Here is a 26188-nt window from a genome sequence, read left to right on the forward strand (position 1 = left end):
ATCGGGGGAGGGAGGGAGGGGGGGGGCGGGTGGGGATGGGATAAGATCTGTATAACCGTTTAATTTTTTTTGATCTACCTCTTAGCAATTAGGACGAAAAAAAATGGTAGTGGCATCTCCACATTCTGTAGTTTAGGCTAAAATTCTTTTGTTTTTTTTTCCTTCCCAAAGATTTTTACGTTAGGAATTGTTGAGTGAATTGGTGTGTTTTTTTCCCGTTTCATTTCCCCCCCCCCCGCCCCCCCCTTTTACGCTTGTTCTTAACTAGATACAAATTAAAGAAAAAAATTCAGGAAACAAACAAACAGACTGTAGTTTTTTCCGCCCCCCCCCCCCCCCCCCCCAAACCGGTCTCGCTGGGGAAGCTCTGCCTGCAAGGCATTCCCTGTAGAAAGCCCAGTGCTTGCAGTCCAGTCACACTAACATTCATATTGCGTTTATATAGTGCCTTCAACATCCCTAAGGCGCTTCACGTTGCTGCAGAGACGTGGGAATGGGCAGGCAAGTTAAAAGTCCGAATACCAGCAGCTGCTGCCGTTGCAAGTGGTCGAGGAAGGTTTATCTTAAAGCGGGCTCCATGCCGAAGGGGGTCGCGTTCAACACCCTTCTGTGTAGTACTGCACATGCACAGCACCCGCGCTGCTTTGTCAAACATTAAAAAAAATAAACGAGTGGGATTTTTTTAGCAGTATTTTTTGTTGTTGTTTCTTGCAGAGCTTACTTGGGCACGAGTTACTATGGTTACGGCTGCCATATGTTGCCAGCACTTTGCGATTTAACCAAGGCTTCGCAAAAAATAACATTATCTGCTCCCGCGTAACAGACCCATTCCCTGCAGAACCTGTCACAGAGCGCAGTCACACCAGGGAATCTATCCCAGCGCAGGGTCTAACCCCCACTCACCCTACCAAGCTAAACTCTTCCCCCTTCTTCAGTGATGTAGACATCCTACTGCTAGATCTAACCTGGGGAGATTTTTTACCCTTAAATAAAATCACTGGTGGTTTTGCAATGGGGGGGGTTGGGCAGATTTATTTTGTGACATTGACGTATGAGGGAGTAGTTCCAGTCAAGGTTATCTCACAGCCATGGAACCAGTTCTGTCCCTCATCTATCAGACAACTCAAAAAAGGTTATCGGCCGCATACATAAGATGCAAAAAGCCCAAAATTAAAAAACAGAATACGTCAGTGTTGCACCCCAAATCTTGTGTGCAAATACCTCATCTTTTTGGGGATTTGGGAAATTTTCATTTTTTTTCCTATTCGACACACCAGATCAGGGCGGGTCAAGAGTCTCGAAGTACATATTCTGCAGGATCATGCCGTTATCTGACATTGTTAGACTAACGTTTTTGCAATTGATAAATATCGATTATGTGCCTCTCCACGTGCCGGTCAGTTTGTCCACAAGCAATGCACCTGTGCCAATCCCATGTGCATCAGCAGCAAGGGGCTGTGTAGCCTTCAGATATCCCCTGATTTTTGATCGAGTGAGGCAGTGTGTTCACTCAGTGCTGGGACTGATTGCAGCCTTGGTCAGAAATCCTGAGCTCGCACCCCTCCCCGCCACCCCCACACACACAGTCCTTGGCACCATCAACACTGGACCTTACCCACAGATAAACCATTACTCGGTGGACAACCACAGTATTGCAGGATGCAAATAGTCCCATTAATCTTTAATTTTAAAACATGGTCAGGGTTTCTTCTAAGTGAGTTGACCGGAAATTAACATTTTAAATGCTAAAGACATAAAAAATATGACCCGGCTCTCCACTTGTATAATAAGCTGTCTAGAAACAGAACCCTCCTTTGTACTTGGAGATGTCATTTTTACACTGTGCAGGGCAGGTTTATAAAACAAAGCAGGGACAGAAATGACTCGTGCCCCATTGTAACTTGTGATGTAAAGTTCTACTGCAATACACTTTGAACATAAGTAGCCGGGGGGGGGGGGGAGGAGGAGAGGGGAAGGGGGATTCAAAAGACACCCCCCATCTCTGGGTCTCTGATAGCCACATACAATTTTTATGCATCAGTTTTTTTGATAAGCATTGGGAAGGAGTCATTTCTCAGCCCTGCAGAATGTATTGTGTACAGTGGTGGGACTGTACTCTCCTGCAATATCGCTTGATCGAGAGCCTTCCTGACTCTGAATGCCTCATTCCCCCACCTGGTGTGACTAACTTGCTTTCCAAATATTGACCTGGGATTGTAATTGTCTTGGAGGAAAATTTTCATTTACCGATCTAAACAATGGAACTAACGCATGAAAATCCTCAACAGCCTCCTCGCTAAAAGTAGGTCTCAAATGACACAAGCTCAGCAATTTGGTTTTAACATTTATTCGAAAGCATGGGAATACTTTAAAATAAAAATTAGAAGTAAAAATAACAAGGCGGGGAGAGGGTCAGACTTTTAAATTTCATTGATAGTTTTTGATTCCAGAATTGCCCGTCTTTTTTTTTTACCTTGTAACAAGTTGATCTAAACTTTTGATAGTTTTAACTTTGTTTATATACTCAACTTTAGAAATGCGGCCCCTTTAACGGGGGGTGGGCAGACCTGGTAACGGGGTGGGGTGGGGGCGGGCGTAGTAAACTCTGCAGTTGGGGACAGCAACAGGCAAGGATAGGGGGGAAAAATCTTTCTGGCACGTTAACTTGTTAGAAGATACATCAGGGAGGTGGGCAAGTGAATGAAGCCCAAGGCTCAGTTTTTTGTAACTATTGCAACCTGATGCTTAGTTTTATAAACTGCAACAAAAAAAATAATTACAGTTAATGGGGCCTCTACCAGATAATAAACTGGCTCCAGCAGAGAGTTGGTCAGTTTATGAATCATAGAAAATTAAAATCGAGCAAAATCTGGGTCAAAGTATTTTAAGAATTGGAACAATGGGAATGGGGTGGGGGGGCAGAGAGAGAGAGAGAGAGAGAGAGAAGAAATTAAAAAGGTGGGGGTTGGGGGAAGAAATGAACTGAAATTTAGAATTCCCTGCCAGACATATACTGCCTTTTAAAATGACATTTATTAGTTCCATTTGTTTGAATGTTTTTGATCATTTGTCAGCGAGTGCTGTTTAAAGTTTGTGTTTCGCCACGCTCTGTGCTAAAGTTTGTGTGTAGCATCCCATTATTGCTTTGGAGACCATATTAAAAAAAACATTTCCTCTTTCCCCTCTGTCCAAAGGTTCTTTATTATCGAGGCCAGTCAATGTGCTAAGTTTGTTAGAGAGACTGTAAGGAGCTGTCATTTCAGCAACTTGGCTCAATTTTCATCCAGCTAATTTTTCTTTGTCACCAAACATCTATACTCAAATGTTTCATTACAAAATAAATTTATTTCCTGTACTGATATATGTGTGTACGTGTCCTTTTATGCATTTCAAAAATATATTTTGGGTCTTTTTCTTATTCTGAGCATTCTTATGGCCATTCGATTAGGTTTGGCCCTTTTCAGTTCATCCTTTCAAGAAAGGAAACGCCACACCGTCTCCTCGCTTGTTAAAGGCCCAGTGACCTGGCCTTGACCGCGGCAGCTTCCTGGAACCACACGCCGGCTGTTTATTACCCCGTGTAAAATAATCATTGGTGCCTCTCCTAAACATGCTCGGTACAGCCCTAAACCTGTGTCCTTGTGTCTGAGCATATCTGCTCTCAATTCACATTCTCCATCCTGTGTATCTCTATAAGGTCCCACATGTTTTTGTAATATTTCAAACACTAGGGTACAACAGTTAACAATTCACCACAGAATACAACAAACAAATATTTATATGAGAGAGAGAGATCACTTTCTACAGTTCACCAAATCCAGATATACATCTAAACAAAATTAAAATTATTAGCCTTTCCAACAGTCTAGGGTATTAAGATATTCCAACCAGTCAGTCAGCGAGGGCTTGGCTTGTGGAGGCTGGGGAGGAAGCAAAATGAAAAAAATGTAAACTCCGTAATCACAGCAGAGGGAAAGTCATTTTTTAGAAGTTGCTGACAAATTTCCAGAGTGCGTGCGAAATATAGAGTCCCGTCTCCCCCGCCCCGGTCCCATCTCCCCCGCCCCCATCTCTCCTGTCCCTGTCTCTCCCGCCCCCCCCCCCGTCCCGTCTCTCCCGCGCCCCCCCCCCCGTCCCGTCTCTCCTGCCCCCATCTCGTGTATCTAGTCCTATGAATGAGTGTGGCCCCCCCAGTACCGCGACTAAATGGCCATTCTCCATGGGTGATCCAGGACGGTGAGTGTTGGCGAGCTATTGAACTAAGGGGCAACTAGAACCAATGCCACCTACTGCCCCCATCCACACAGTTGTGTCAGCCGTGGCTCAGTGGGTAGCACACTCGCCTCTGAGTCAGAAGGTTGTGGGTTCAAGTCCCACTCCAGAGACTTGAGCACATAAAGCTAGGCTGACACTCCAGTGCAGCGCTGAGGGAGTGCTGCACTGTCGGAGGTGCCATCTTTCGGATGAGATGTTAAACCGAGGCCCCGTCTGCTCTCTCAGGTGGATGTAAAAGGTCCCATGGCACTATTTGGAAGAAGAGATGGGGAGTTATCCCCGGTGTCCTGGGCCAATATTTCTATCTCAACCAACATAAAAAAACAGATTATCTGGTCATTTTCACATTGCTGTTTGTGGGAGCTTACTGTGCTTCCCACATTACAACAGTAACTCCACTTCAAAAAGTACTTCATTGGCTGTAAAGCGCTTTGAGGTGTCCGGTGGACGTGAAAGGCGCTATAGAAATACAAGTCTTCTTTCTACATTGCTGCCCCCCCCCCCCCCCCCCCGCAAAAATCAGGATCTCTGTTCATTTTCTTTCCTCTAACCCAGAGACACATCATAGATCGGAACCTGGGATCTTCCTGATCCGTTTTGACTCAGTACCATACCTGCCAGGGCCTTAGCCCCACGCCATCACCAGGCGACCTGCCCAGGTTTTTGAGTCAACCCTCCAGGCTCTCTGCGAGATCGCAGGACTACAAGAGTCTCTAAAGCTTGGCTCGAGTGAGGAACATACAACTGTGACCCAGCGAGATTGGAACAACAGCCGCTGAACCATAAACACCGCTTCTCTCACTGGTGGCACTCCGAGAGAGAGACGGGTGAGGGTGATAGGCTGGAGGGAGGCTGTCTATCATGGGTCTACAGATCGCAGAGTGAACCACCAGATACACAAGGTACCAGAATATGAGGAAGGCCACTCACCCTCTCTAGTCATCCAGAACAACCCTACACCTCAGGACAGGAGGACAACACGAGAGAATGAGTTCAGAAAAATAGAAATATGTACGTGGAGCCAGGATTTAGCCTTTGGAAACGATGTAATCCAGAACATTTACTAACAAAAGGCTAACACTTCAACATGCTCCATCTTACGAACATGAAAATCACAGGCAGGAAAAGACCAGCTGGTCCATCAAGCCTGTCCCACCCCACGATGAGCAAAGCACCGCCACTAAACACTTCCTTGCTCCGCCTCCTCCCCCTCTCCCATAGCCATGTAATCTCCCGGTGAGGCCAAACAAATACAAAGACCAAGATCATCAAGTCAGGATTCCACAGCGGGAAAGAGGAGTGTTTCCGAGAGGAGTTAGAAGTTGGAGTTCTCAACAGAGCGGATGCAGTGCGAGGGAGGGAGAATATTAGCTCGGCAAGCAAACCACTGACGCTCACCAAAAGTTAAACAGCGCTGAATTAGCTCGCATGTCCTCACCTTAATTACCGTGTCAATGGGTCCATTTTTTTCTTGAATGGAGCTCAGCTTGACCTCGCCGTTGCCCGGGTAACCATGCTCGACGTACAACGTGCAAACAATATTTGAGGAACTGCCGGCAATCGACTGCAAGAACTTCAGCTTTCTTTCATTCTCCAGCCAATCGATGGCGTACCTAGAACCAAGCCAGCAAAGCCTCGCTAGAAATTGAGCAATTGGAACAAAAAATACTCTGCGAGCTCCTGCATTAAAACTGGAAGCTTAAAATGAATCTACTCTAGTCCGATGGCTTAATGGCTAAAAGCACTGTCTGAATTCGATGCTGAGCCAGAGGACAGAAGGTCCCTAGTTCAATTACCAGCCTGTCCAGAGTTATAGAAACATAGAAGATAGGAGCAGGAGTAGGCCATTCGGCCCCTCGAGCCTGCTCCGCCATTTAATGAGATCATGGCTGATCATCCAAATTCAGTACCCTGTCCCTGCTTTCTCCCCATATCCCTCAATCCCTTAGAACCTTACAGCACAGGAGGCCGCTATTTGGCCCATCGAGCTTGTGCCGGCTCTTTGAAGGAGCTATCCAATTAGCCCCACTCCCCCCGTTCTTTCCCCATAGCCCTGCAGATCCCAGGAAAGCTGAGAGGAACGCTATGATTGTCAAACAGTGTTTCTGCTCCTGACATGATCTGTGACGACTGCTGGAACTCCCTGGTGTCCTGGCCAATATTTATACCTCAACCAAGATCAATAAAACAGATGATCTGGTCATACCAAAAATGGTGGGGAACCAAGGGTCTAATGAGGGTGAGGAACTTAATGTAATTAATATAAGTATTTATTGCAAGGGGGTTGGAGTATAAGAGTGAGGAAGTCTTGCTACAATTGTACAGGGCCTTGGTGAGACCACACCTGGAGTACTGTGCACAGTTTTGGTCTCCTTATCTAAGGAAGGATATACTTGCCTTGGAGGCGGTGCAACGAAGGTTCACTAGATTGATTCCTGGGATGAGAGGACTGTCCTATGATGAGAGGTTGTGTAGATTGGGCCTATACTCTCTGGAGTTTAGAAGAATTTGAGAGGTGATCTCATTGAAACATACAAGATTCTGAGGGGGACTGACCAGGTAGATGCTGAGAGGTTGTTTCCCTCTGGCTGGAGTGTCTAGAACTAGGGGGCATAGTCTCAGGATAAGGGGTCGGCCATTTAAGACTGAGATGAGGAGGAATTTCTTCACTCAGAGGGTTGTGAATCTTTGGAATTCTTTGTCCCCAGAGGGCTGTGGATGCTCAGTGGTTGAGTATATTCAAGGCTGAGATCGATAGATTTTTCGACTCTAGGGGAATCAAGGGATATGGGGATCGGACGGGAAAGTGGAGTTGAGGTCGATGATCAGCCATGATCTGATTGAATGGCGGAGCAGGCTCGAGGAGCCGTATGGCCTACTCCTGCTCTTAGTTCTTATTATCACATTGTTGTTTGTGGGAGCTTGCTGTGCACAAGTTGGCTGCCGCGTTACCTACATTACAACAGTGACGACACTTCAAAAGTACTTAATTAACTAAACCGGTTTGGGACATCCCTAGGTCGTGACATGCGCTGTATAAATGCAAGTTCATACATTTAAGGGGGATCAGTTAGGATCAAGTTCCATTTTTTGATTACACAGGGTTCTGGGACATTTCCTGGCATTGGGATCACGCTCCATAATTTGTTTTTCTGTGATCGCTGGAAGCCAATGTGTGAAGGCAGCAGCCCCTATTGAAGGACTGAGTGAGATAAAGATACCAGGTTAGGGGTTCCACACGGGCTCTCCCAATCTCCCACTGTACCTTTGACAGAAGATCGGCGGGGGAGAGTAACCGGCGGTTTACACGGTTTCACCAATGGGTTCTGCCGAAGTTTTGGTGAGAGGAACATAGGAACAGGAGGAGGCCATTTAGCCCCGAGCCTGTTCTGCCATTCAACGAGATCATGGCTGATATATATCTCAACTCCAGCCTTGGCCCCATATCCTTTTCTACCCTTGTCTAGCAAAAATCGATCTCAGATTTAAAATGGAAAGTGGACATTTGTTTGATGTTGGGCGAGGGAAGGATCGAGCTCCACTGAGAAGGTTTCCCTCACACACTTTGTTTAGGCTTGCACAGAAGGAATGGCCATTTGGGCAAGGTGTTCGAGGATGGTCGGTGACATGAATCTTGTCATTCATGTGGAAATGACTTATGAAATAATACTGGGCGGCCTGGTGGTGGCGCTGTCCAGTGAGAGTATAAATACTCGGGCATGGGCCCAGCTTGCTCAGGAAATTCTTTAACAGGAACTAGTGAAGGACACAACTAGACCTCCATGTTGTAAAACAGTTGATTAAAGCTTTGTTTAACGCTTAGACCAAGTGCCTAGTAGTTTTCTTACGTCAGTCGGCATCATTGAAACTCTATCCCAGAATGAGTCAGAGCTTTGAAAAAGGAAAATAAACACAGCTATCCCCCAGTGGCAGCCGGCATGGTTCCGGATGCGGCAGATTCTTCCTGAGCGAACTCCTTCACCAATGGGTTCTGCTGATCTTTTGTCATTTCTCGAGGAAGTGGCATCTCAACTGGACGCTAGAATTCCAGAAACCATTCCGATAAAGTTCCACATGAAAGGCTGCTGAACAAGCTTAAGGCAGTAAGGTCTCCTTGCTAAATTTTGGGAGGTTGATAAGGAATTGGCTGAGACAGAGAGAGAGGAAGCAGTGGATATTAATCAGGAGATGATTCTGGACTGGGGAGATGTACTGGGAGCACTGCCTGAAAGGGCAGTGGAAGCGGATTGAAAAGTAACTTTCAAAAGGGAATTGGATAAATACTTGAGTGCAGGTCCAACAACACTCAAGAAGCTCGACACCATCCAGGACAAAGCAGCCCGCTTAATTGTCATCCCATCCACCACCTTAAACATTCACTCCCTCCACCACCGGTGCACCGTGGCTGCAGTGTGTACCATCTACAAGATGCACTGCAGCAACTCGCCAAGGTTTCTTCAGCAGCACCTCCCAAACCCACGACCTCTTCCACCAAGAAGGACAAGGGCAGCAGGCGCATGGGAACACCACCAGCTCCAAGTTCCCCTCCAAGTCACACACCATCCTGACCTGGAAATATATTGGTCGTTCCTTCATCGTTGCTGGGTCAAAATCCTGGAACTCCCTCCCTAACAGCACCGTGGGAGCACCTTCACCACACGGACTGCAGCGGTTCAAGAAGGTGGCTCCCCACCAGCTTCTCAAGGGCAACTAGGGATGGGCAATAAATGCCGGCCTTGCCAACAACACCCACATCCCATGAATGAATTTTAAAAAAGGATAAATTAATTTGCTAGCTCTATCAAAGAGCAATGCCACAGGAGATCGACTTATCGATAGATTTTGTAACAGTGCGAGCTCACCTGTTTTGCAGGTGCTGGATTTCACCCCAAAGTTCGGCTTGGCTCATGTAACGTTTCCAGATTTCAGCGGTAATGTTCGGTAGGTCAACAGACTCTATTTCAGACAGGTCAAGGAAGGCACAATCGGCCTAGGAAAAAGGAAAGGGAAAGAACTGGTTATGTTGGTGATGAAAACTGACCACAGAATTAGTCAATTTTACAATCACATAAAAGGCAGCTCCTGTGAATTTGTTCATGAAGGAATGTCTTCATGATAATCTAGTTGAGGCTGCTGCCCCAATGGCTCACTTGATAAAGACCAGGTCTGACTGTACCTCGCAGAACAGGATGGCCTGAGATTATCTGCGCTGTAAAGCAGTCACCGCTGGATTGGAATGGGGAGAAGGAAATCCATTATTTAGATTCGAGGCACCGCTGGAGTGGGAGTCAATGTAGGTCAGCGAGCGCAGGGGTGATGGGTGAACGGGACTTGTTCGGAGTTCAATAATATCTGACAAGGCCATCTCTAATCAGTTCTTAGTCTTCCTCACCATCCACATCTGTTTACCTGACCCTCAACCTCTTTAAATAATCCTCCACCCTAGACAAACATACTCTCTGCTCCTTCTCTAGTACTCTGACTCCAAACTACCTCTAGAACTAGGGGGCAGTCTCAGGATAAGGGGCCGGTCATTTAAGACTGAGAGGAGGAGGAATTTCTTCACTCAGAACGTTGTGAATCTTTGGAATTCTCTGCCCCAAGGCTGAGATCGATAGGTTTTTGGACTCTAAGGAAATCAAGGGATATGGGGATTGGGCGGGAAAGTGGAGTTGAGGTCGAAGATCAGCCATGATCTTATTGAATGGCGGAGCAGGCTCGAGGGGCCAAGTGGCCTATTCCTGCTCCTATATCTTATGTTCTTAACTCCTGCACAGACGTTTAAGCAATTGGCACGCGGGAAAGTTAGTTTAACAAGGCAATGAGAAAAATACCGAAGCAAGTAATAATCTGCTCACCTCGAGCTTTACTCTCCCGTCCTTGATCCAAACTACCGTCAGCACAAGGGGACTGAGCTTTGTCAGTGGGATCAGTGCTCGAGGGTCAAATTGAAGAGTTACTTGATTTTCACAGAGTGCCAGGATTTCCACACCTGACTGAGTTTCCATAGTCTGGTAGAGCTGAGACAGTGTGTGAAAATCACACAGGTGCAGGCTTTAAATTTAAAAAAAAACATGCACAAACAGGATTAGTCGTGAGAGAAATAGTGAATGCAACACGAGTGGACTGAAGTCAACAATCTCAACTGGTAAGCATGCAGGTGCAGCAGGCGGTTAAGAAGGCAAATGGTATATTGGCCTTCGTAGCAATAGGGTTCGAGTACAGGAACAAGGATGTCTTGCTGCAGTTGTACAGGGCCTTGGTGAGACCGCACCTTGAGTATTGTGTGCAGTTTTGGTCGCCTTATCTGAGGAAGGACGTTCTTGCCATGGAAGGAGTGCAGCGAAGATTCACCAGGCTGATACCTGGGATGGCAGGAATGATGTATGAGGAGAGATTGGGTTGATTGGGCTTATACTCACTGGAGTTTAGAAGATTGAGAGGGGATCTCATCGAAACCTATAAAATTCTGTCAGGCCTGGACAGACTAGATGCAGGAAGGATGTTTCTGATGGCCGGGGAGTCCAGAACCAGGGGTCACAGTCTAAGGATAAGGGGTAAGCCATTTAGGACTGAAATGAGGAGGAATTTCTTCACCCAGAGAGTGGTGAACTTGTGGAATTCTCTGCCACAGAGGCCAGTTCATTAAATATATTCAAGAAGGAGTTGGATATATTTCTTAAGGCTAAAGGGATCAAGGGATATGGGGAGAAGGCAGGGACAGGGTAATGAATCTGGATGATCAGCCATGATCTCATTGAATGGCGGAGCAGGCTTGAAGGGCCGAATGGCCTACTCCTGCTCCTATCTTCTATGGATCTAGTGAGTTACAAGCTAGTTGAAGTGTGGGTATCCTGTGTGACCTCCTCACCTCTGCACTGTTACTCTCTCCTCATTGGATCTACATTTACTCACTGATGGTACTTTTATGGCAGAAATACGGCTGCTTATAGCGACATCACCAGTCCCGGCCAGAATGGAGATGATAGGCTAATTCCCCCATCAATCACGCTCGGAGACCGCACTGCTGTAAGTGACTAGGATTGATTTTACGCTCATCATTTGTGTTATGTAACTATCCTCCCACCCACTGCATTTTGCTGGAGAAATCACCCTGCTTTTATCAGGAGAAGTTGCTGTAGTTTCCATCATGAGTTCTCTTTGCTGTAGTTCTTAGAGACTCTTTTTAAATAGACTCTGTAGGCTGTTTGATGTAATGCGCTGTTTAAACAGACTTTGTTTCGTGTAAAATAGACTGTTTTCTGTAAGTCATAGAATCATAGTTTACGGCACAGAAGGAGGCCATTTGGCCCATCGTGTCTGTGCTGGCCAAAAAAGCTATCTAGCCTAATCCCACTTTCCAGTTCCTGGTCCGAAGCCCTGTAGGTTACAGCACTTCAAGTGCATATCCAAGTACTTTTTAAATGCGATGAGGGTTTCTGCCTCTACCACCCTTTCAAGCAGTGAGTTCCAGACCCCCACCACCCTCTGGGTGTAAAAGGTTCTCCTCAACTCCCCTCAAAGTCCTGCCCTGCCTCCAACTCATTGGCTGACACGGTGGTGTCAATACTCACTTTGCAGAGATATATCAAGAGTCATCTGTGACTGTACGGTACAGAAACTACCTCACTGGTGGGATTGTCTACAAAACCCATCGCCACTTATGGAATGAGTTTCATCTTCCACAGGTGACCAACCCGCTATACGGCATTTGCACCGTAAGTCAGTATCGATCGATATCGTTTCTCGTGGTCCTCACCAGTCACTGAGATCATCTTTCTTAGCCAAGAGCTGGATTGTTTGCTGTGCCTGGTGTATTGAAGTGCGACACTTGCTGATACACAAAGAACACTCCTCGATGGCTTGTTCAATCCGGCTCTTCTCTTTTGCCAAATTGAGTTTCTGCTCCTGGACAGAAAATAAAAAAAGGTACCAAGTGTACGGCAGAGATTATATTTAATGGCAGCACAGTAACTTTTCCAAACTACACAGTCTTGGGGCTCAAGTCCCACTGTCGCTTGTCGCCTGGGGTTTTATGACTTTCATCAACTCTCAGGTGGACGGACAAAGAGCAAGACAAGGACAAGGAACAAACGCATTATGGGTACGGCAGTCTAATGGTTAACAGACTAGCAATCCAGAGGCTGCGAGTTCAAATCCTGCCATGAATGAAACTGAATTCAGTAAACCTGGCAATGTGTGGGCTGGCACCAGGTAAAAGAAGCAAGAAAGTGGCTGGACTGTCAGGACAACCCAACTGGTTCACTGGCGCCCACAGGGAATTGTCAATTCTACGATCGCTGTTAGTCTCTACCTACGCACCTGCTTAAGTTGTAACTTCTTCTGCTGAAGAGCCTTTTCCAACTGTTGTTTCTGTTTTAGGGAAGATGATGAAAATGAATTAGCAACGTCAAGCCTACCTAGCTCAGTTTGTACAATGGACAGTGGAGACTGCGCTGGGCAGCACCGCAAGTATTTCACAGCAACGAAAGGTCATTTCTTGAACCCTGTCTTGCTCCAGTGTTTACACGTAGGAATTTTCCCCACACACTGGGCTGGATTTTGATTCTGGAGGCGTGTAGGAGGCGGGACTACAACTTTCGGGGTTTAGTCCTACCTCCATCGAGTTGTGACCAACCCACGCGATTTTCACTTGATTGACCTTGTTGAGCCCGCCCAGCGGGCTCAGCAGGCCAATTAAGGGCCACCCGGCAACAGGTAACATCACAGATTGACATTTCATCTGTCAAGAGCTTTTGACAGATGAAATATCAGTATTTGACAGCTCTTTGAAGCTGTCAAACACTGACAATCTGTACTCCAAGTTAATTCCTTCCTCTCAGGCTGATTTAGAGATCTCTCCAGAACAGAAAGCTGAATGCTGCAACTTTTGACAGCTCGCGGCCATTCTGCTTGCTGTGCCGGTGAGATGAGGGACTCCCGAGACCTGAAGGAAGGAAGGCTGTAAAGGTAAGTAAAACTTCTTTAAACACACTTACCTCTTCACTCATGCACCCATCACTCACCTGAACACCGGACATCTCGAACCCTCCAAGTCCTTCAGTCCGACTCGCTAACTTGGCGTGGTTTGGAGCAGTCGGGAATCCCACACTTCAGGAATAAAAACAGGGATTAGGCTAAAAACTGCCTGTTAACTACCTGTTAACAGGCAGTTAATTGGCACTAATCCCCATCCCGCCTCGGGGAGGCGGGTCCCAGCACAGATCGGGTATCCGCCTCCTTTGAAACTGGCATGGAGGCGGGTTGGGTTTGTGCCCCCCAATTTCAAGATTTTAACCCCCCACACGCCTCCAATCCCGCCTCCACGGCCCAATGAAAATCCTGCCCACTGCATCGGTGAGTTTCGGGATGTGGGCCTGCAATTGCGAGGTTCTGATTTCAAACGTGCCACATAAGGAACTGCGAAGTTATGGCCAGGCACCTGCCCACAGGAAGACCATCCCTGTGCTCGCTGGCCCACATTTGCTTCAATGTTCCCGTTAAGGTGTGCAGCCACGCGGAAATCGCAAAGGTCCTGTGCAGGCCGCTCACCGGCCTTTAAATTGTAAATACCGTGCATGCGCAGAAATTTAAAGGGACCGCGCATTGAAAGAAACAGTCCGCGCATTGAAAGAAACAGTCCGCGCAGAACAAAGCGCAGCCTACAGGGAACATTAATTGGCTCCTGGTCCGGCAACGCCTCGATTTTAAAATTCTCATCCCTCTCATCCATGGCCTCACCCCTCCCCGTCTCTATAAGCTCCTCCAGCCCCACAACCCTCCGAGATCTCTGCGCTCCTCCAATTCTGGCCTCTTGCGCATCCCCGATTCTCATCACTCTACAATTGGCGGCCGTGCCTTCAGCCACCTGGGCCCTAAGCTCTGGAATTCCCTCCCTAAACCTCTCCGCCTCTCTCTCCTCCTTTAAGACGCTCTTTAAAACCTCCCTCTTTGACCAAGCTTTTGCTCATCTGCCCTAATATCTCCTTATGTGGCTCGGTGTCGAATTTTGTTTGATAATCACTCCTGTGAAGTGCCTTTGGACGGTTTACTATGTTAAAGGCGCTATATAAATACAAGTTGTTACATGTGTGAAAATACTTTAGGACAAACAGCTACCATAGTACCATCACTTGAAAGGAGGAAAGGTCTCCCATTCCTACAGCGTCTTTCACGACCTCAGGACGTTCCAAAGCGCTTTACAGCCAATGAAGTACTTTTTGAAGTGTAGTCACTGTTGTAATGTAGGAAATGCGGCAGCCAATTTGCGCACAGCAAGCTCCCACAAACAGCAATGTGATAATGACCAGATCATCTTTTCTTTTTAAAGTGTTGTTCGTTGAGGGGTAAATATTGGCCCAGGACACTGGGGAGAACTCCCCTGCTCTTCTTCAAAATTGTGGCCATGGGATCTTTTACGTGCACCTGAGAGCAGACGGGCCCTCGGTTTAATGTCTCATCCGAAAGATGGCACCTCTGACAGTGCAGCGCTCCCTCAGCACCGCACCGGGAGTGTCAGCCTAGCTTTTTGTGCCCAAGTCCCTGGAGTGGGACTTGAACCCACGACCTTCTGACTCAGAGGCGAGCGTGCTACCCACTGAGCCACAGCTGACACCATAAACAAATGGGCTCCCGTACAATCAACCTCTGATTACCTTTGCTTCATATAACTGGATAGCGTCCCTCAGCACCTGCTGCTTTGTCTCCAGAGCTTGGAATTTCTGCAGGATTGTGGCGATGTTTTGCAGCTCTTCATCTTGCACTCGACATTCCGCTTTCAGGCTCTTCCACTTTTGCCTCGTTTCATTCAGTTTCATCTCTATTTAAAGAAAGGAACTCGTATCGTAAATATTTCAGTTTCCAATCTCCCCACCCCCGGCACCCCCATCCCACCCGCCCCAACGCCTACCCAGCCATCCTCTCAAACTCACCATTATCCAACAACAACTTGCCTTTAACATCGTAAAACGTCCCAAGGTGCTTCACAGGAGCGTTATCACACAAATTTGATACCGAGCCACGTAGAGAGATATTAGGATGGGAAAGAGGTCAGTTTTAAGCAGCATCTAAAAATGAGGAGAGAGGCGCGGAGAGGTTTAGGGAGGGAATTCCAGAGCTTAGGGCCCAACAGCTGAAGGCACGGCCGCCAATGGTGGAGCGATTAAAATCGGGGATGCTCAAGTGGCCAGAATTGGAGGAGCGCAGAGATCTCAGAGGATTGTGGAGCTGGAGGAGGTTACAGAGATAGGGAGGGCGAGGCCATGGAGGGATTTGAAAACAAGGATGAGAATTTTATTATATTTTAAATTAGGGAAAGTCTTGGTTTTGTTGGCCATGAGTCCTTGCCAATATCACACACAACTTGCACATTTTGTTCTCAAACAATGACCGTTCAGATGAAGTGGGCCCCAAAAACCTCCATTAGAATCACCTACAGTCAAGTCCCAAAAGGTGGCCGTCACAGGCAGGTTTCACTGTAAATCCTCCCCACCCCATTCCTTGGCCGTGATCGACCCCCCCCACCCCATTCCTTGGCCATGATCGACCCCCCCCCCCTCCCCAACTCACGGATATTCTGCTGCTGGATGTTTTCTTTCATTCCCTTGACATCACTGTTCTTCACGACTTCCAGGAACAAAGTGCAGGTCTTCAGCTGCCGAAACATCATCTTCTGGTTCCTCCGGAAACCCTGAAGGAATAAGGCACGGTGCCAGCACTGTAAGTACAGCCTCCAACAAATCTAGATGGTGCAGCATTGAACTAACAACCCCAAAGAGAAGGCAGACTTGCCTCTAACAACGTGCCTTCTTGCATCTTCTGGAAATGTCTCAAAAATGCTTCAAATACGACGAACTACTTTGCAGTCTGGTGACTGTTGTCTCTTGAATTCAGAAGAATGAGAGGGGATCTCATTGAAGCATACACAATTATTACAGGGCTTGATAGGGTGGATGCTGGGAGAATGTTTCCCTTGGCTGGGGAGTCTAGAACCAGGGGCCACAGCCTCAGGATAAAGGGTCGGCCATTCAGGACTGAGATGAGGAGAAATTTCTTCACACAGAGGGTGGTGAATCTTTGGAATTCTCTACCCCAGAGGGCTATGGAGGCTCAGTCATTGGGTATATACAAAACAGAAGTCGATAGATTTCTGACTAGTAAGGGCATCAAGGGATATGGCGATAGGGCCGGTGAATGGAGTTGAGGCAGAAGATCAGCCATGATCTCACTGAATGGCCGACTCCTGCTCCTATTTCTTATGTTAACTGGATAAATGCCGCAGCCGTTTTGCACACGGCAAGATCTCAAAAACTGCAATCAGATGACGGGTCAGTTCATGGATTTTTTTTGTTGCTGTTGGTTAGGGAGGAATGTTGGCCTGGACTCTGGGGAAAAACTCACAGCTCTTCTTCAAATAGTGCCATGGGATCTTTAGCTTCCACCCGAATCATCAGAACCAGGCAGGCAGGATCTTGGCTTAATATCACATCTGAAGAACAGCATCTCTGATGATGCAGTACTCCCCTGGACTAGTCAACCTCTGTGGTAAACCACTGTTATACCTGTCTGTATGTGTATGTGTATTCCACTAGGTACAGGTCTGGACATGCCTCGGCTGACTCCTCCCACTATTCCAGGTATATAAGTGACTACCTCCCAGTCCCTTAGTATTCTGGACGGGTCGACCACTCGAGACTAGACCTTCATTCTTTAGTTAATAAAAGCCTGGTTGTTACTCGCTTAACCTCAGTCTTTTGAGTAATTGATGGCGCATCAACCTCGAAATTGCCTTGCACCATCATCCCTTTTGTCACTTAATCACTCCTGCCCTCCACCCCATCACAGAACTTTCATTTGTTCTTTCTTTCCCATCATCTCCCCCTTTTTCCCCCTGGCTGTACTTGCTTAAAAGAGCAGAGAAGATTGAGAGGAGATTTGATAGAGGTGTTCAAAATCATGAGGGGTCTGGACAGAGTAGATAGAGAGAAACTGTTCCCATTGGCAGAAGGGGAGTACCAGAGGACACAGATTTAAGGTGATTGGCAGAAGAACCAAAGGCGACATGAAGAAAAACTTTTTTCGCAGCGAGTGGTTATGGAATGCACTGCCTGAAGGGCTGGTGGAGGCAGATTTAATCATGGCTTTCAAAAGAGAATTGGATTCATACCTGAAGGAAAAAAAATTGCGGGGCTACGGGGAAAGGGCGGGGGAGTGGGACTAGCTGAAGTGCTCTTGCAGAGAGCCGGCACGGGCTCGATGGGCCGAATGGCCCCCTTCTGTGCTGTAACCGTTCTATGATTCTAAAACTTAAATCCCTAACTTAAAAAAAAAATTCATTCCTGGGATGCGGGCATCGTTGGCAAGGCCAGCATTTATTGCCCATCCCTAATTGCCCCTTGAGAAGGTGGTGATGAGCCGCCTTCTTGAACTGCTGCAGTCTGTGTGGTGAAGGTGCTCCCACAGTGCTGTTAGGGAGGGAGTTCCAGGATTTTGACCTAGTTCTTCCAGTTCTGATGAAAAGCCATCGACCTGAAACATTAACTCTGTTTCTCTCTCTCCACAGATGCTGCCTGACCTGCTGAGTGCTTCCAGCATTTTCTGTTTTTGTTTCAGATTTCCAGCATCTGCAATGTTTTGCTTTTGTTCTTGGAGCAGATGGTCAAGTTCTGGAGCGGGTGCCTGAACTTAAAACCTTCTGACTCAGAGGTGAGAGTGCTGCCAAGTGAGCAAAAGTAATCTTACAATTTGTACAGGGATAGTAAGAGAGTCACTCTTTCAATTTGAGATTGCCAGTCAAGAAGGCTTTCCCCCCCAAGTAAAACAACCCTGGTCTTATGTCAGAACCTCACTCCTCCTTTTCACTCTCCTGTCCCTTCATGAAGGCACGGACTATTTGGAATATGGGAACAGGAGGCCATTCAGTGAGACCATGGATGATCTGCGACCTAACTCCATATACCCGCCTTTGGCCCATATCCCTTAATACCTTTGGTTAACAAAAATCTATCAATCTCAGATTTAAAATTAACAATTGATCTAGCATCAATTGCTGTTCGCGGAAGAGAGTTCCAAACTTCTACCACCCTTTGTGTGTAGAAGTGTTTCCTAACTTCACTGCTGAAAGGTCTGGCTCTAATTTTTAGACTCTGCCCCCTAGTCCTAGACTCCCCAACCAGGAGAAATAGTTTCTCTCTATCTACGCTATCCGTTCCCCTTAATATCTTAAAAACTTCAATCAAATCACCCCTTAAACTTCTAAATTCTAGGGAATACAATCCTAGTTTGTGTAACAGCAAAATACTGCGGATGCTGGAAATCTGAAATAACAGAAAATGCTGGAAATACTCAGCAGGTCAGGCAGCATCCGTGGAGAGAGAAACAGAGTTAACGTTTCAGTTCTGATGAAGGGTCCCAGACCTGAAACGTTAACTCTGTTTCTCTCTCCACGGATGCTGCCTGGCCTGCTGAATATTTCCAGCATTTTCTGCCGTTATTCCTAGTTTGTGTAATCTCTCCTTGTAACTTAACCCTTGAAGTCCGGGTATCATTCTGGTAAATCTACGCTGCACTCCCTCCAAGGCCAATATATCCTTCCTAAGGTGTGGTGCCCAGAACTGCTCCCAGTGCTCCAGGTGTGGTCTAACCAGGGCTTTGTACAGCTGCAGCATAACTTCTACCAACTTTGTATTCTAGTCCTCTAGATATAACGGCCAGCATTCCATTAGATTTTTTGATTATTTTCTGTATTTGTTCATGGCTATTGCTGGAATAGTTTGACTGACACCGGCGGCAGCCCTGCAGCACCTTGTCCAAGCAGACATTCTTCGTGCTGGCAGGCTATTGAACAATGGGGAGACGGGACACATTAGGCCCAAGTCAGGCTCTCACCCGACGTCCACAAAAGCTGGAGTATTGTGTCCAATTCTGGGCACCACACTTTAGGAAGGATGTCGAAGACTATGATTCTAAATGCTCTTTCCAGCTGGGATCACTGGATCCAGAGCAGCTATTTCAGCTCATTATCCCCTTCTCTGGAGCAGAGAGACTGAGTCCAGTTACAGCACCTGAAATGCAATTAGCCACATCTGGATTATTAATTAGCCACATGTGGACAACACTGTCCTCGGATCTACAGGCTTTTAAAACTCAAGCATGGCCATTCCACACCACCCACCACTACTTGATTTATCACGTCTTATCTCCTACTCTCTTCAACCTTACCCTCGGACTTATTTTTTGCAGGAGTGTAAATTAAAGTGTGCAATTAAGTTGTAATACTCACAACTGCATGCTGAACGACAGCGGGACCGTTCTCCATTGCACACTCATCCTCTTCATGGATTTTTTTTGCAGCCTCTGCTTCCTTAAGAAGCCTGAAATTTAAGAAAAAGTAAGCAAAGTTTCTCCCCACAGCAGCTAGCCAAAGACGATACATAAGAAAATAAGAATTAGGAGTGGGAGTAGACCATTGGGCCCCTCGAGCCTGCTCCACCATTCAATAAGATCATGGCTGATCTTCGACCTCAACTCCACTTTCCTGCCCAATCTCCATATCCCTTGATTCCAAAAATCTATTGATCTCCGCCTTGAATATACTCAATGATTGCGCATCCACAGCCCTCTGGGGCAGAGAATTCCAAAGATTCACAACCCTCTGAGTGAAGAAATACTCCCTCATCTCAGTCTTAAATGGCCGACCCCTTATCCTGAGACTGTGACCCCTGGTTCCAGGCTCTCCAGCCAGGGGAAACAACCTCTCAGCATCTACCCTGTCAATACCCCTCAGAATCTTAAAGGTTTCACCTTTCATTCCTCTAAACTCCAGAGGGTATAGGCCCAATCTACTCAATCTTTACTCATAGGACAACCCTCTCAACTCTGGAAAGACACACATCTGTAGGATGCATGTTTTGAGAGTCCTCCTTTACGTGACATTCCTCGCTACGCCTAACCAAGAGGACAGGAGGTGATCCGTTACCAGACGATTGCTACCGATACTCTCAAAGCATCTGCTAGGGTGTGCACTATGGGCAGCAGTGTTCCCTTGGGGTACAGCTCTGCGCTTCCCCCCGCATGCAATATTCATTTCAGTTTGCTTCTAAAAGCTTATTTCAAAGGAGTCTCAGAAACGTCAGTTACTTTTCTGAATACTTTGTTCTCCTTCCCATTGCTTTTCTCTAGAAATAGTAGCTGCCTAGACCCTAATCTTTGGAATTCGCTCCCTAAACCTCTTCCTCCTTCTTTAAGAGGCTCCTTAAAACCTACCTCTTCACCTGTCCTAATATCTCGAGGCTCGGTGTCAAATTTTTTTCTAATAACGCGCCTATGAAGTGCCTTGGGTCGTTTTACTATGTTAAAGGTGCTATAGGTGTCAGCCGTGGCTCAGTGGGTAGCACCTCTCGCCTCTGAGTGAGAAGGTTGTGGGTTCAAAGTCCCACTCCTGCGATTTGTGCACAAAATCCAGGCTGACACTCCCAGTGCAGTACTGAGGGAGTGCTGCACTGTCTGAGGTGCCGTCTTTCGGATGAGACGTTAAACCGAGGCCCCGTCTGCCCTTTCAGGTAGACTTGAACTATCCCATGGCACTATTTTGAAGAGCAGGGTTGTCTTGGCCAATATTTATCCCTCAACCAACATCACTGAAAGCAGATTATCTGGTCATTATCGCATTGCTGTTTGTGGGACGTCCTGAGGTCATGAAAGGGGCTATATAAATACAAGTCTTTTTCTCACTGAAACTTATAAAATTCTAACAGGACTAGACGCAGGAAGGCTGTTCCCGATGGCAGGGGAGTCCAGAACCAGGGGTCACAGTCTAAGGATAAGGGGTAAGCCATTTAGGACCGAGATGAGGAGGAATTTCTTCACCCAGAGAGTGGTGAACCTGTGGAATTCTCTACCACACAAGGCAGTGGAGGCCAATTCATTAAATATATTCAAGAAGGAGTTGGATATATTTCTTAAGGCTAAAGGGATCAAGGGATATGGGGAGAAGGCAGGGACAGGGTACTGAATTTGGATGATCAGCCATGATCTCATTAAATGGCGGAGCAGGCTCGAGGGGCCGAATGGCCTACTCCTGCTCCTATCTTCTATGTTTCATGTTGTTGTTGTGCTGGGAGTCCCTCCCGACCCAAGGGCACATCAAAGCTGAGCTCAACACTCTCCTCACATCCGCACAGGAGTGGAAACCCGGGCTGACACTTCCTCAGCTAACTCAGTCCAGATCAGGAATTGAATGTGGGCACCACCGGGTCTGTATGACAAGCGGTACAGCTCCGCCAACATGCGTTTCCCCACACGTAACATTCATTTCAGCTTGCTTATCCAGATCAGGGAAACACAATGTATATCTTTTAAAGTCACCAGGGGGGGAAAAAAATCAATTAGCTCATTAAAAAAATGACTTTAATTTCAATTCACACGGTGGCATAACATCAGAAGACAGGATTGAAGCTACTAAAAAGACTGTAGTCCCTTGCATGTCCTCAGGACGTCCCAAAGCGCTTTACAGCCAATGAAGTACTTTTTGAAGTGTAGTCACTGTTGTAATGTAGGAAACGCGGCAGCCAACGTGCGCACAGCAAGATCCCACAAACAGCAATGTGATAATGACCAGATAATCTGCTTTAGCGATGTTGATTGAGGGATAAATATTGGCCCAGGACACCGGGGAGAACTCCCCTGCTCTTCTTCAAAAGAGTGCCATGGGATCTTTTTCTGTCCACCTGAGTGTGCAAACTGGGCCTCAGTTTAACATCTCACTGAAAGAGGGCACCTCCGACAGCGCAGCACTCCCTCAGCACTGCTCTGGGAGTGTCAGCCCAGATATTTGAGCTCAAGTCTCTGGGGTGGGGACTTGAACTCACAACCTTCTGCCTCAGGAGGCGAGAGTGCTGCCCACTGAGCCACGCAGTAGGTTTTTGTTTGAACCACAAGGACCTGTCCAATTCGCAGCGTGCAGGCTCCCGATATTGAAGCAACAGTTCAACCAGCTAAAGCAGGTCGGGAAGACTGGAGCCGGGCCGAGATTGTTACAATGTGGATACAGTGAGCGACAATGTAACCGAGCAGCTCACTACGTTCCCCGCTGGAGCCTGCCCGCTGCTCCCTCCCCCCGGGCCCAGAACCCCCTCGCTGCTCCCTCCCCCCGGGCCCAGAACCCCCTAGTTGTCTCTCCCCAGGGGCACCCTCTCCCTGGGCCGGGTGTGGGGCTTCTCTCTCACTCTCACCCCTCCCTCTCTCACTCCCTCTCTCTCACCCTCCCTCCCTCACCCGCCCTCTCACCCCCCTCCCTCTCGCCCTCCCTCCCTCTCTCTCCCACCGTCCCTCTCCCTCCCTCTCTCCCCCTCGCCCACCCTCCCCCTCACCCCTCCCTCTCACCCACCCTCCCTCTCTCCCCCTCTCTCCCCCTCCCTCTCTCCCCCTCCCTCTCTCCCCCCCACCCTCCCTCTCTCTCCCCCCCTCCCTCTCTCCCCCCCACCCTCCCTCTCTCTCCCCCCCACCCTCCCTCTCTCTCCCTCCCTCTCTCCCCCTCACCCTCCCTCTCCCCCCCTCACCCTCCCTCTCTCCCCCTCACCCTCCCTCTCTCTCTCCCCCTCCCTCCCCCTCCCCCTCCCCCACCCTCCCTCTCTCCCCCTCTCTCCCCCTCCCTCTCTCCCCCTCCCTCTCTCCCCCCCACCCTCCCTCTCTCTCCCCCCCTCCCTCTCTCCCCCCCACCCTCCCTCTCTCTCCCCCCCACCCTCCCTCTCTCTCCCTCCCTCTCTCCCCCTCACCCTCCCTCTCCCCCCCTCACCCTCCCTCTCCCCCCCTCACCCTCCCTCTCTCTCTCCCCCTCCCTCCCCCTCCCCCTCCCTCTCTCTCTCCCCCTCCCTCCCCCTCACCCTCCCTCTCTCCCCCTCACCCTCCCTCTCTCTCTCCCCCTCCCTCCCCCTCACCCTCCCTCTCTCTCCGCCCCTCACCCTCCCTCTCTCCCCCCCCTCACCCTCCCTCTCTCCCCCCCCCTCTCTCTCCCCCCCTCGCCCTCCCTCTCCCCCCCTCACCCTCCCTCTCTCTCCCCCCCTCACCCTCCCTCTCTCTCCCCCCCTCACCCTCCCTCTCTCTCCCCCCTCACCCTCCCTCTCTCTCCCCCCTCACCCTCCCTCTCCCCCCCTCTCTCTCCCCCCTCCCTCTCTCACCCTCCCTCTCCCCCCCCCCTCTCTCACCCTCCCTCTCTCTCCCTCACCCTCCCTCTCTCTCCCTCACCCTCCCTCTCTCCCCCTCACCCTCCCTCTCTCTCTCCTCTCGCTCGCTCTCTCCCTCACCCTCCCTCACCCTCCCTCCCTCCCTCTCGCTCTCTCACCCTCCCTCCCGCTCGCTCTCACTCCCTCCCTCTCGCTCTCACTCCCTCCCTCGCTCTCTCCCTCCCTCGCTCTCTCTCCCTCCCTCTCGCTCTCTCCCTCTCGCTCTCTCCCTCCCTCTCGCTCTCTCCCTCCCTCTCGCTCTCTCTCCATCCCTCGCTCTCTCCCTCCCTCTCGCTCTCTCCCTCCCTCTCGCTCTCTCTCCCTCCCTCCCTCTCGCTCTCTCTCTCTCCCTCCCTCCCTCGCTCTCTCCCTCTCGCTCTCTCCCTCCCGCTCTCTCCCTCCCTCGCTCCCTCCCTCCCGCTCTCCCTCCCTCGCTCTCTCCCTCCCGCTCTCCCTCCCTCCCTCTCGCTCTCACCCTCCCTCTCTCTCACCCTCCCTCTCTCTCTCCCTCCCTCTCACCCTCCCTCTCTCCCTCCCTCACCCTCTCTCTCTCACCCTCCCTCTCTCTCACCCTCCCTCTCTCTCTCACCCTCCCTCTCACCCTCCCTCTCTCTCACCCTCCCTCTCCCTCTCACCCTCCCTCTCTCTCACCCTCCCTCTCCCTCTCACCCTCCCTCTCTCTCACCCTCCCTCCCTCACCCTTCCTCTCTCACCCTCCCTCCCTCTCTCTCACCCTCCCTCTCTCTCTCACCCTCCCTCTCTCACCCTCCCTCTCTCCCCCTCCCCCTCTCACCCTCTCTCTCTCACCCTCCCTCTCTCTCACCCTCTCACTCTCTCTCTCGCTCACTCTCTCCTCTCTTTCTCACTCTCACCCTTTCGCCGCCGCCGCCATTTCCCGAACCCGCGCTCTCGGTTCAAACTCTGACGCCGCCTGCCATTGGTTGAGACCAGGCAGCATCACCCGGCGTCATGTTAAAGGGGAAGGCAGGCGGGGCTCTTAAAGGTGCTGCGACCTCCAGCAAACAGACAAAAAACGACTAAAGGAAACAGAGACATGCATCTATATAGCGCTTCTCATCTCAGTTAGGACGTCCTAAAGCACTTTACAGCCAATGAAGTATTTTAGTTTTTAATATGTAGAAAACGCGGCAACCAATTTGCAAACAGCAATGTGATAATGGCCAGATAATGTTGGTTGAGGGATAAATATTCGCCAGGGGAAGTCTCCTCTTCATCAAAATTTGTGAATATTCCTGTGACCCAAATCTTGCTGACCAGTTGCAACCCACAAGCAGTGATTTGTTTAATTTGAATGAAATAGTTTTAAAGTTCATGGGGCTCGATAAAGAGTGGATAGTTCTTTTATTAAAGTGCATGGAGCGAGATAAAATGTTCTCACACCAGCTCTTCAGTTAATTTTAATTGCACTAACCAAACCTGCAAATATAAAATCGCTGTCTGTCCTCTGTAGGATGGCTAAATTGACAACAGGCGGTGGGGCTGGGTGTCCTTAGTGTACATGTGGAAGCTGACCTTCTGATCGATGGGGGGCGGGAAGAGGTCATTGCAGGAGATTCTTAGCTACGACTGAATAGGTAAGAATGGAGCCAAACGAGAGCAGTCCCACTCGGTTAGACAATGGAGGAAAGGCATTGGAGGAGGATGGTGCAGTCAACGGGCTGTAGAGTCAGAGGATGTCTTTTGTGACTTTGGTTAGTTGTTTCAGGGCTGTGTCAAAGCAGAAACCTGATTGGAGAGATTCAAACAGAGAATTTGTACAATTGTAAGAATGATGGGCATGGATTTTGGAAGCGACAGCACGTTCAAGGACTTGGGAGGAAAGGGAGGTTGGAGGTGGTCATTTTCAAGGACAGCGTGGTTGAGAATTGCTTTTTGAAGAGGGGAGTGATGACTACATCGCTATTCGAATTGTTAAAAATTACACCAATCAACTTTCCATCTAAAACAAAGTTAAAAACATACCTTTGCACTTCTTTCTGTTAAATGGGCTCAGCTGGTAGCACTGTCTGAATCAGAAGGTTGTGGATTGAAACACCACTCCCGTACAGAACCTGGGTTGATTAAGGCAGTACTGCTATCAAAGATGCTGTCCTTTGGAGGAGATATTAAACAGGTCTGGTCTGCCTGTTTGAACAGTTTGGCTTCCCGGCCAACAATCCTTTCTCAAAGAGCACATCTCATTGTCCATCCAAGTCTCTGCTGCCCCTATCCGATCCCGCACTAAGTCCCACTCACCCATCCTTGCTGACCTACATTGGGCTCCCAGTCCCCACTTCCAATTTAAATCCTTTATGACATCACCCCATCCTATCTCTATAACCTCCTTCAACCCAACCACCTCCAAAATTCTGCATACCTCCAACTCTGGCCTCTTACGTCGAATGTACAGCACAGAAACTAGCCATTCAGCCCAACCAGTCAATGCTGCCGGCGTTTATGCTCCACTTGAGCCTCCTCCTGTCTTTCCTCATCTGTCAACATAACCCTCTATTCCCCTCTCCCTCATGTGCCTATCTAGCCTCCCCTTTAATGCATACTATTTACCTCAACCGCTCCGTGGCAGTGAGTTCCACACCTTCTGTACGTCTACTCTCATTCAAACCCTTTCATAATTTTAAAGACCTCTATTCGGTCACCCCTCGGCCTTCTCTTTTCAAGAGAAATGAGACCCC

At 48.6% G+C, this 26188-nt stretch overlaps 1 protein-coding gene across 1 annotated transcript; it reads right to left on the reverse strand.

Annotated features, from left to right (window-relative positions):
* Positions 1 to 3760: 3760 nt before the first annotated feature.
* On the reverse strand, positions 3761 to 24468 carry LOC147101019 (uncharacterized). Its single transcript, XM_085966181.1, has 10 exons — positions 24368 to 24468; positions 19556 to 19646; positions 15844 to 15964; positions 14931 to 15094; positions 12598 to 12648; positions 12035 to 12183; positions 10134 to 10329; positions 9138 to 9265; positions 5714 to 5888; positions 3761 to 3920 (listed from the first exon to the last, which is right to left on the reverse strand). Exons 1-10 carry the CDS (start codon positions 24451 to 24453, stop codon positions 3849 to 3851), a joined length of 1233 nt encoding a protein of 410 aa, XP_085822307.1. The 5' UTR covers positions 24454 to 24468; the 3' UTR covers positions 3761 to 3848.
* Between the last annotated feature and the right edge of the window lie 1720 nt (positions 24469 to 26188).

This window comes from Somniosus microcephalus, chromosome 24 (assembly GCF_052327205.1).
Source record: "Somniosus microcephalus isolate GS21.2 chromosome 24, FLI_Smic_1.0, whole genome shotgun sequence".
Taxonomy (NCBI): Eukaryota; Metazoa; Chordata; class Chondrichthyes; order Squaliformes; family Somniosidae; genus Somniosus; species Somniosus microcephalus.

Bases quoted from the DNA above. Each gene is read 5' to 3' on its own strand.
- LOC147101019 (XM_085966181.1), bottom strand. From the start codon at position 24,453: ATGCTGCCTGGTCTCAACCAATGGCAGGCGGCGTCAGAGTTTGAACCG. The intron at 19,647-24,367 runs GTGAGAGTGAGA...CTTAAATTTCAG, and splicing joins ATGGCGGCGGCGGCGAAAGG to GCTTCTTAAGGAAGCAGAGG. The intron at 9,266-10,133 runs GTGAGCAGATTA...CCTTTTTCCTAG, and splicing joins ACGGGAGAGTAAAGCTCGAG to GCCGATTGTGCCTTCCTTGA.